At 42.7% G+C, this 11667-nt stretch overlaps 1 protein-coding gene across 1 annotated transcript; it reads right to left on the reverse strand.

The window, feature by feature from the left end:
- Positions 1-2098: 2098 nt before the first annotated feature.
- LOC125012364 (glial cell line-derived neurotrophic factor-like) lies at positions 2099-5272 on the reverse strand. The gene is made up of 2 exons (XM_047592281.1): positions 4505-5272; positions 2099-3828 (listed from the first exon to the last, which is right to left on the reverse strand). Exons 1-2 carry the CDS (start codon positions 4734-4736, stop codon positions 3236-3238), a joined length of 825 nt encoding a protein of 274 aa, XP_047448237.1. The 5' UTR covers positions 4737-5272; the 3' UTR covers positions 2099-3235.
- Positions 5273-11667: the final 6395 nt, after the last annotated feature.

An 11667-nucleotide genomic window follows, 5' to 3' on the forward strand; every position in this document is an offset into this window, starting at 1 on the left:
GCTATTTTATCTCTAAACGAGGTCGATGTATAACAGCGTAGTCACCACGTTGCTTCAGTCATAACTGGAGAAAGGAACTTCACATGCCCTCATATTTACCCTCTGTTACTAATACCAAAAGATTTCAATCAATTTAAATACAACATTATGATTCGATTAATTATTTGACAATATGTACATTTGGATTTGGTTTCTCTGGATAGCCCCGCAACTTGCTAGACACCACCATTGTGCAAAGATACTAATGTGCACATATGGTGCAGTGAACCTTCTCAGCGGTCTGTGATGTAGCGTCCAGGTGTCAACGAGTACAGTTCTTCCAGTGTTTAGCACCTGTTCAGGACACCACCGTTCCTTTAACCGCAAACGTTTGTGTTGTGTTTCACTCCGGTGGAACATTATCCTTCATTACAAGCTCCTCTGACACCATCAACAAAAGACTCATCGGACTAATGACACTATCTTCTAGCCGTCATTTGGTTCTAATGGTTTCTTAGGCTGTCTACAGTTAAGCTTTATGTTTTCGACAGTTGGGGAAGAGTCAGCTCAGGTATATGCATGTTTAACTGGTCTCATATTGTTCACTATATATTATATATAAGTGTTTGGTTACCTTTAAAACAAACCGTCATCTATGAGTCGTTTTGACTCTGCAGGACAAGTAACTTGATTGTGGTTTGGATCTGGAAGGCGTAGACCAAGAAGAGGCTGCGGAAAGTGTTGAGTCACTCGGCGTGCAGCATTTTCTACCAGAAAGCAGCTAAATATTTTCTTTCTTTTATTCTTTTCTTCTTTTCTTTTATACATTGTGTCACCACGGTGATGGACCAAAAGGTCAAACACACGGACACGACTTCTCCGGGACATTTCTTGGCAGTATTGCCGCCAAAACAGAACTGTCGAGGCCAACGCGTCCACCTCCGAGATGCTAACCGTCAACCTCTATTAATCTGGAGCATTCCCAGCGTGGGATGTCTCTTTCTGTAAGATATCTCACATAATGTAGAAAAAAAAGGAAAGGGGCTTGGCGAGCTGCGGTTTTGGCATCTAGCTGCTGGACCAGGAGACAGGCAGAGGAAGGGCAGCGAAATGTGAGAGAACGGGAGTGGATCAGATATCCGGCACACACATTAGTTAAGCAAGACACATATTCTCTTCTCATGTTCTCCGGTTCCCACATCTTTGTCTTCATCGTGGTCTTCTTCTCTTGCACCTTTTAATCAAACTGTATTATTATTGTCCTCCCTTTCTCTTCCAACATACACTTGAGCTCTGCACCTCGTTGCTCTTTCATCAAAGTTGTTTTCTTTACGCTGTAAGATCCTTGGGCAATCACCTTTGATCCATTGTTCTTCCAACTCGTTTCTTCTTTGCTCATTGTCAGCCGACTTCTTCCTTTTAATCCTATTCTATAGGAGCTGTGTGGGTCACCTAATCTCTCGTGTGTTTTATGCTTCTTCTTGTCATTTGATAACTTCAGATTCCGTTTGTCTTTTCATGTTTTGCCTCACTGAGAAGGCTTATACCTGTTGCTCTTATGAACTTACACACAAAAGCCAAAAAAAAAAGGTTTATTAATCACCAAATTATTTTTAACAAGAGTATTTTCTCAAATTAGCAACCGGAACTTAGATTTAGATAGACTTAAATCATTCATAAAGGAAATTGCTTAAACAAGGGAAATTGCTTGGATCTGTTAAGACCAGCATGTAAAAAAGTGTAAGTATGAATTACTGAACTAGCGACTAGAAAATATATCTTGCACTTTTTCCTACCAGAATCAGATGCTCTGCTGATCAAGCAAGCAGTGCAAAGGGAAACGTTTAATGAAAGTTTAACTCCCCTTATAAGAAAACACCACAATTAAGATCACTCGGGACACGTCTCCTTTTAAAATGTCCTGTGGAGCTTTTGAACGGCAGTAGCGCGACTTAGCAATCCCACCATACAGTGTGTTAAAAAAGTGGACGAAGCCACCATGATGTCACCCTCTGGTTTTCAGATCTTCACATTTTTATTTATTTATTTATTTATTGAAGAAACTATGACTGGGAACCTGAGGACACCATGAACAGCCATATGTATGGTAAGCCACGCATCAAAGGTTACACTGCTTTATTATTAGTTACTTACACTGAACATGTATTTTAGAAAAACTTAACCCTGTATCGACAACACAGACTCGTTAGAAATATCTGTACCATGAGAAGGTCGAATGAGGAGTGGATTCATTGTTTTTTTCACAGTGTTAAGCATCTTATTGCCGGCCATTAGAAAGAATGCAGGTTTACTAGAGGCTATGCCCACGTCTATTCAGCCTATGCCAATCATGTATAACATTATGACCACCTTCCTAGCATTGTGTAGGTCTCCTTTGTGCCTCGAGAACAGTTTCTGAGTTGTTCCTAAATCATTTTTTTGTGTTTTGTGCGTCTGTTTTGAGTGCTACCATCAAAGAGTGTCATTGCTATGGGGTGGGGGTGTCTGGTCTGGTCTAGGTGGGTGGTACATGTCTAAGTAATAGCCACACAAATGCACGAATGGTCCAGCAGCACACTGTATTATCTCAAGGTGGTCAATGTTATTTACTTCTCCTATTGGTGGTTTAATGTTGTGGCTGATCGGTGTATGTTCCCCATGTTGTTTTTGATGGTCCACACACATGCGTGCAGCACATTTGCTATGTGAAAAAGATGATTTTGCCATGTGAATAGTCTCATACCCCTTTAATATGAAAATAAATCATATTTGATTTAAACCTTTGGCACACTCTGAGATATCACATCACAGTAATAAATAACATTTATTCATTTTATATATATATATATATAAAAAAACAAAATAAATATCAATAAGTTAATGATAAATTCAAGACTTCATAAATACATTTCATATGCGGATACCTTTTCTGTGTAACATACGTACTACGCACAGACAGAGTGAGCGTGTTGAATCATCATTTGTGTCTTTTTGGTGTGGGAACATCAGATGAAATCATGTTTAACGTAACGTTGATCTACGTTCAGAGGAAAGACGTTAATCTTAAGGGATCGTACTGGTGGGGTAAAAACATAACTGATGCCATGTCCCGTCTTTATTGACTCTTTTACTGGTGGATTCACATCACACACGATCACGTTATGTCGAAACATTTCCTCGAAACATACGAAAAGGAGAAACACTCAACATCATACTTCAAAGTTGGGGGTAAGAACACACAAAGACTGACACGCGCTCACACGCAGCCACATTTTCTGGCGGAGTGCTTCCTAATGGTGTGGTAAACGAGGCTGTCGTCCAAAAACGAGAGGTCATCGTCGAACGCTGTTGGCCGACAGCAAGCCTGAGGGGGCGTGTCTTTGGTAGGAAGCCTCCTGTTGTGGATGAGATTGTGAAGGATTTTGTCGTAGTTCATCTCAGACTTCCTGCAGGGTCCGGCGCAGTACCTAAATATCATTTCCTCGCTGGAGCTGTAGCCCAGGCCGAGGTCCGACACGTTGAGGTGGATCTGTTTGAGCGCGCAGCCCTGTCCCCGTCCACTGCCACCACCTCCTTTCGCCCTCCTGCCTGTCCCCCCACCACCACCACCGCCGCCACCACCACCACCTCTTCCTCCTTTACCACTCTCCTGACTTGCCCCCTTCTTCCTCTGCCTCCTGTTTCGAGTCCTGCCGCTCGAGTTTTCCTCGGGGGAAGAGGAGGAGGTCGCTGAAGAGGAGGTAGTCGAGGACACGGCGGATGAGGACGAGCGACGTATTCTGCTGATGGTGACTTTTATGAAGTCCACCACATCTTCAAACTCACTGGGGAGAGACTCCTCCATGGCGTCTGAAACACATTAAGAGAATTACGACGACGTATCACATTAAACGGCACATGTTGTTCCACTCACACTGGCTATTGAACACAGTGCCACTCAACTACACATAGAAATGCGGAAATAGTACTTTTTTTTTTTCCTGCAGTAGAATTCCATTTGTACTGATTCATCCGTCTTACAAATGGATGCCATTCATATCTATCCACCAGCCAGTTTCATGTTTGAGCAGGCTTTTAAGATATACAGTGTCCACAGTGTACAGTGCCACACAGTTTAACATTTGGTGCATTGTTAAGTCACGTTATATAACAAAAATCTAATTAGTTCTCTCATTCTTTCTGCCAGTAAACATATTATAATGACGTTTGAGAGAGACAGCAAGAAGATATTCTCTCTAAGAAACTAAATCACACTTCATTTTTTTTTCCAATAAGTGGATTAAGCTCATTAAAATGTTTGTTGCTAAGGATTAAGATGTTGCATTATAGCGTAAATAGGCCTTTGTTGTCTTCATGTTTTCACTCTTGCAATCAAGTAGATGCATTTTAAAAGTTTATTTTTTTCTTTTTGGAGACAGAAAACAATGGGTTTTATGTGTAAAAAAAAAAAAAGAAAAAGAAAGAAAAAATTTCATTGGATTTTTGGCACTTTTGACACTCCATAGATAAACGTGCAGACTCTTACATATTTCTCCTCCGGCCAGCGTCTCTTCACTCTCAGCTGTATCGGCGCGGCCGATGCCCGGGGAAGAAACCGAGAGACGGATCTGGACAGGCGGCAGCTCCAGGGGGCTCTCGGCGGCGCGCCCTCTCCTCGTGGTGGACGCGAGCCGCGGTCGCCTCCGGAGCAGCGGCGGGCCGGCGTGCACGGCGCTCAGCAGTATCAAACAAGTGGTCAGGCTATCCCATAACTTCATTGTCCACCTCAGTCCGACGGAAGGACATGGCGCGATGCAAAATCAACAAGTATCATCTGACAGAAGCGATAATCACCATAATGAGGACGATCAGTTGGAGGGAGAAAGCCAGAGCGCGCTCGTCGGTTCGGGTCCCCGCAACTGAAAATGGTGATGATCAATGCGTAATTGCCTGCACGCCTGTAAGCTGCACGCAATGCCTCGGATGCCAGCTGGCAAACACCGTGCAGCGTGGCGCAACATCAAGAGCCCCAAGCCTGGGTAAAAAATGCAAAGCTTCTGGACTTGAATGCAACACTCTGAAGACAAAATAACTCCCAGTTTAGTCCTTCGCCCGGGTTTCCATTCAGTACGCACGGTTCCTCCTGTTTCACAAGGCAGCGCCGCGCCGCGCACTCCAGCTCATCCAACTCACCATCAGTCCTGACGACTGAGGCGAGAGAAGACGCGAGAGAGGCAGGGAGTGCTGGTGACGTCTGACGGTCCATCCTCCGCTTCTTCCTGTCTCCTCCCATGCAGACCACACGGAGGGATGGAGCCCAGACTGCAGCCTGAACTTGGGGTGCAGAGGTGGTGAGAGAAAGTTATGAAAAGAGGCTCATTCTGTGTACTCAGATGGCCGAGAGGGAATGGGGAGTTTCACAGTTTCCACTAACAACCCTACCGAGCTCCCCATCACAGTTTCCCAGTTTGGTTGACGTTGGACGGGAAACGTGTTTCTAATCAGCCAGTCTAAACACACGGAGTAGATTGTGTTGCCACTTGTAACCGCAGTGTGTCTGAAATCACACTGTTTTCCAGTTAAAGCGCAAATGACATTGGACGTCAAGGGCTTTGATCTGATATCCGTTACAGCTGAACGATTTCAGTGAGTAATTTCCTGAGAAAATATTTCCTGTCCTTCATTTCAGGAAAAGTAAATCTTATTTAAATGCAATTGTGTCAGTTGTTAGAGACAGCCTTCATCCTGATAGATTTCTATTGATTTAATGGCCCTTTTGCTTGGTTTAAGGTAGACTACTGGCTGAAGTGGTGCAAAGCATAATTTTTGATAAAATAAACTGTATAAACATGCAATGCATGCAGGAATATACCGTTCTGTCTGATCATTTTAATTTGAGAACATAGCAATAAATAAATGTTGGCAATGGCAATGTCAGGCATAACATTAGGACCACCTTCCTTATATTTTTAGGTCTCCCTTGTGCCTCCAAAACAGTTGTGACTCATCAGAGAATGGACGCGGGTCTTCTGAGGGCGCCCTGTGGTGTCTGGCTACAGATTGTTTTTGTGCGTGTCTGTGCCAGGCTGCATCCTGCTGGAGATGGTTCCTGGTCTGGTCTAGGTGGGTGGTATGTGCCTATGCAACATCCACACGAATTCCAGGTCCAAACACTGGTCAGCGTAATTAACTTCTCCGGACCGGTGGTTTTAATGTTGTGGCGGATTGGTGCATGTTGAATGACTTCAGCCAGATCAAACATGAGTGGAAGAGGTCTGAGGAGTTCATGCGGCCTCTAGTTAAGAGCAGTTCAAATATATCTTTTACTTCACAACAGTAAAACGAACTAAACTCAGACATCTTTAATGTTTTTAGTCTTTATTCAGGACAGACACAACAAATGGTATGAAGAGTATGTAGGACAATGTAAACCACACACACTTATCTGATTGAAAGTGCAGATGGATGATGATCCAGTTTAGACACATGAAAAATGCTTCAGGGGGCAACAGACAACAGATCTAATTTCTCTTCTATTTAAAGGAACATAAGTGTTTTTGACTTCTTTTTTTTTTTTAACCCCGGAGTTATTGTGCAAACTTTCTCCCTTTCATGTTGTTCTTCGCGTCCCATTTTACAAGCAGCAGACGTGTATTTCATTTTCTTTTTGCTTTTGCGGTGACTGTCGCGGATAAAACGTGCCGCTGCTCTTTCCATTTCCTCCAGTCAAGTTTCAGGAAGGCCTTAAAGTTTACAGCAGTCCGCGAACAAAGCTGATGCGAAACGCATATATCCGAAGGCATTTGTGCAGTGTACGCACTAGGGTAAACACACGGCACAGACACTTCTTGAAGAACCTTGAGGCATGGCCTTTCAGGATGAATCATGTTTGTGTCAGTGTCTGCACATTGTATTGTAATCACTACACTGAACGTGCAAAAGCGATTTGTGCGTCTGAATTTGCTGTAGGCTCGTACAGGGCAACGGTTTTCTTCCACTTGACTTCTTAGAAGTTAGCCCACTAATCACTCAGAAGAGGCTTCCCTTCCCCGCTGCATTGCTTCCTTAACTGTATGGAAATACCTCATCCTACAGCAATTACACCCTCGCCGAGCAACAGATACACCAAACAGATGTCCGTTTCCTTTCTTGTGAGCCACGGGGGCTACTCGGGGGGCTGACCTGTAATTGAATCTGTCAGCCACTTTTGGGTCCAGTTTGACTCACATGTAACAGACTAATTACACGGGGTCATTTCACCCATTATTATCGACCTTATTTTGAGCCTTGTTTAGCATAAGCTGTTTAAACACATGTCTGCATGCACTGATCAGCCACAAGATTAAAACCACTGACAGCAGGAGTAAATATCATTGACCATCTTGTAGCAGTTCAGTATTCAGCTGGGAAACTTTTGGACCTTTCATTCATTCATGTGGATGTTACTTTAGACATGTACCACACACCTAGGCCAGGCCAGACACCCCCACCCCACTGAGATGTACTGGAACAAGCCTGATCCACGGAGACCCCTCCCCTGAACCCATAGGACCCAAAGACCCCCACTAACAAGATTCTGACACAAGGGAGACCCACACAATATTAGGAAGGTGGTCAAAATGTTAGTCTGATCAGTGCCTTTAAACAGTCTATGATATCATAAGCGGTCTCGTGTGAGTGAGCTTTTGTTTTCATGTCGTCCGTGTGAAGAGCAAAACCGGTGGATTTCTCCGTCACACCCTGTCAGAAGGCAAATCCATCTGACTTTGATAGTTTGATCCCAAGCAATGAACCGCAAATAAAACGGCTGCCCCACTGGAAGCCCCTGAAACACTGGCCTTTGCCCCTAAAAAGCTCAGGCGTCCGATTGTTTCTGATTGGATCATGTCTGTTACCGGACACCCTGTATGCTTTGACACTTGCAGTTTAAAGACAGACGCATCTTATGAAACTAATTTCGCTTATTTTAATCACTTGGCTTGCGCAAGGGAGTTCTCAACTTTCCATTTGATACGGCACTGTATAGATAAACAATTAGACTTTTTTTTATGCTGTCACATTCCATTAATAACAAAGGCTGGATCTATCTCCCTTCTCTCATGATAAAAGTAATACAAAACAGAACAGCACATATCAAACATCTACTGCAAGCGTTATGTATGTGCCAGACCCTGACAAATCGTTGGAGATGCTCCACGAAAAGAGGATCTATGCAGCCCGTGTGAAGCAGTGTCATCCAGAAAGAATAATTATTTGTTTTCTTTCTCAGTAATTTATGATAAATGTCTGGTAGCTGAACATCCAGACACATCCAAATCAAAATCATTTACCGAACTTGCTGTCAGATTTGTTTGTTTGCGCTGATAATGTTTTCGCTGCATAAATCCAAACTGCTGTTAACTAACTGTTTTATTTATGCCAGATGGACGTACTATAACTAGGTTAACTTGTGTGTTCCCCCAGTAATCTGAGGTCAGTCGGTCGTGTATTGCTCCCTGAAGTCAAATTAAACCAATGAGAGGTGGCTCAGTTCACATCCCAGTGCCGTAACTGATGCCAATTTCTGAACTTCTCGCCCCAGCCCCAGCCAATGACACATCGATGACTCCTTGCCCTAATTTTACCCTCACAGTTGTCGGACCTTGATGTTAGACTTCACATTAAAGCTTGTTCCGCCAAATAAATTATGAGCTGAGCTTGAATTAATTTGTGTGCAAGAACAAGAAGATCCCTCGCATAATGAGTTTATAGATTTTAGGTGGTCAGTGGATCTCTGAATCGCGCCCCCTTTGCCGCGCCACAGCAGCAGTGTTTGGAGAGTAATCCACACCACATGTATTCTGGTGGAGCCTCAGGGTGAGAGTGATCAGGCTACAGGAGCTGTGAGCGTGGATGTTGTCTGCTGAGCTGAACCTCAGGGAGTTGGCTCAGAAATGTTAAAGTGAGGTCAGCAACACTTAAGATGTCTGAGCACTAATAAACCGTTTGCTATTTATTTGCCTCTAGTTTTGTAATTGTGGGTTAATGTGACATTATCGCTCTGCGGGTGACTGCGCGAAAACTAAATGTTTAATTACATGGCGGTAATAAAAACTGGAAAAACATCACATTTGGTCATTTCTAACGCAGATCAGGAACCATGCTGACAGCAGTGAATCCAGATGTGCTGTCCTCTCGCGCATGTGCATGTAGGACGTATATGCTGCCACTAGTGGACACTGTTTACCACTGATGGCGTCGATGTGTTCACCAAACATCCACATCCTACATCAACTTGCAGCACACTGGTTGCATTAATAACCTACATTTTCTGCAAAGAAGGCATTTATATCCAATTTTCAAATCAGCAAAGGCATTAACTGATATGTAGCCGATAATTATATTTGAAGGTTGGTTGTTAACATCACATGAGATGTGTGATGTGCAAAATAAAATAATAATAATAATAAATCCGCTCATCCTGCTGCTTTTAGTGATCCCTGTGGTGGGCTGAGAAAGAAACAATTAGTTCCTCTAACATCAAACGAAGCATGCCACGCACTTTTGGCTGCATTCCTTTGTTCCTCTCATGAACCTCAACAATTTTCTAAACCAGCAGCTTGGTTAATTTGCTTGTTTCCATTTAAAGTAGCAAACCATTTATTGAGCTTGGTTGCCAGAAGATAAGATAAGATAAGATAAGATAAGATAAGACAAGCAGGCTGGATGTCATGGCTTTTGTATAAGGCATGTGCATGACTTTGTCTATTCGTCCAGGAGATGGAAGTATTGAGTCCTCTCTCGTGCGGTCCAGCGTCCATCGGCTCAGCTGCTGCTCATCACCATGTATATTGTTGTAAAACTTCCTTCGCTGCAGCCTACACAGCTAATCTGGGAGGCCATGCTATCACAGTTTTTTAGGCTTTGAGTTTTTCATTTTTCCATACTAGACTGCATTTTGTATAGTCTTACAAAGACTCAAGAGTGGCCAAAAAAAAAGATCTGACATTCGTTAGACTTCATTGTCCCCATGGGGAAATTCTTTTTCACAGCACCGTCTCCATTCCACCACAGTTCACCAACAGAACAAGACACACGATAAAACACATGAGAGACACACATTTGAAAACATCCAGAGACCATACTCTGACCCATCTAGCGAGGCCTTTTGTTAAGGGCAGCAGGTATCTGGGTGTTTCCAAAGCGAGCCCGTCTAAACCTCAGTGCTCTGTATCTTCACCCTGAGGGGAGTGGAGTGAAGTGGGTGTTTAGTGGATGTGTGATGTCCTGTTGCAATGCATGTAATGGCACTGTTACAAGAGGAAAAGACCTAAAACAGAATTGACTTAGTTTAGTGTGTTAGCTCATATACTCAAGATTCAAGATTCAAGATCTCTTTATTTATCCCGTCTCAAGATAACTGAGAACATAAATGTGACCGGACTTTGACATACGAGTCAAGGAAAAAATAGGATAAATAGGATTAGAATAGGATAAAACTAAAAAAAAAATAAAAATCTTAAAAATAGTGTAAGAATGAGGTCCAATCTACAATCACAGACATGACATATATAGACATTTTAAAGTGTCTCAGTCCGGATCCAAAGTGTCTCAGTGTTTGTTAAATACAGTGTCCATAAAGTGTCTTGTATGTAGATGCAGATGTGCAGATCCTCAGATATAGACTTTTTTTCTATTAGTACTTTTGAATTGTATCGTGATGTACTGACGCATGTTTCTTTTATTTTGGTTACCCCGTTTTCATCAGTGGGCTGGGCTAAAGAATAGTGGATCGGGTTATGCATCCCACAGATACTTGATCAGTTTGGGATCTAATGAATTTGGAGGCCAGGTCAACACCTTGTGATGTTTTTCATGTTTTTTGGAGTTGTTCCTAAACTGTTTTTGTGTCTGTATCAGACTGCATCCTGCTGGGGGTGGCTGCTGCCATCAAGGAGTGTCATTGCTATGGAGTGGGGGGTATCTGGTCTGGTCCAGGTGGTTGGTACATGTCTAAGTAACGGGTATCCACACGAATGCCAGGACTAAAAAGTTTCCAGAAGAACATTGTCAGTGGTTTTAATGTTGTGGCTGATCGGTGCATGTGACGTAAAGACTAATAGACATTTGTAGAAATGACTATAACTTTACAAGCCTGAGGCGGGAAGAACCATAAAATGTGTGATAATAATTAGCAGCATTCATCACTGGTGAACCAATCCAAGACCTGATTGTGATTATAATGATAATCCCAACTATCCCTTGATCTAGATTTTTTTTGGAGAGCTACTTTTCCCATGGCCGTTATGAGATGGCTTTCTGACCCCAAAGAGGAATGCCATTAATGGAAAGAAAATGAAAGACAACATTTTTTGCTGAAAGCTGTCAACACTTCAATCAGCTTCAATCCTCAGAGGGGGAAGTGTCAGTAAGAGAAGCATTAGCTGTGTGGTTTCTCAGATCAGATATATAGGCATGACTTTTTACTCTGCTTTCTCTCTCTGTTTCCAAGGTCTTCTTTAAAGTGTTGTTGATGTATCCTTTTTTTGGGTCAGGTACTGACTGACAACCAGATAGATACTGGAGTTTTAAAGCTACATCCATAAATGATATATCAATAATATTTTAATCAACGTAGCTGGTTGTGTAAAACACAAGTAAAAAAACATATCACATTATGCTGAGAACACACAAACACATTTTTTGAGGAGGACGAATGGAGTCACACAA

Source organism: Mugil cephalus, chromosome 8 (genome assembly GCF_022458985.1).
Source record: "Mugil cephalus isolate CIBA_MC_2020 chromosome 8, CIBA_Mcephalus_1.1, whole genome shotgun sequence".
NCBI classification, from domain to species: domain Eukaryota; kingdom Metazoa; phylum Chordata; class Actinopteri; order Mugiliformes; family Mugilidae; genus Mugil; species Mugil cephalus.

Bases quoted from the DNA above. Each gene is read 5' to 3' on its own strand.
- LOC125012364 (XM_047592281.1), bottom strand. From the start codon at position 4,736: ATGAAGTTATGGGATAGCCTGACCACTTGTTTGATACTGCTGAGCGCC. The intron at 3,829-4,504 runs GTAAGAGTCTGC...AATGTGTTTCAG, and splicing joins GCTGGCCGGAGGAGAAATAT to ACGCCATGGAGGAGTCTCTC.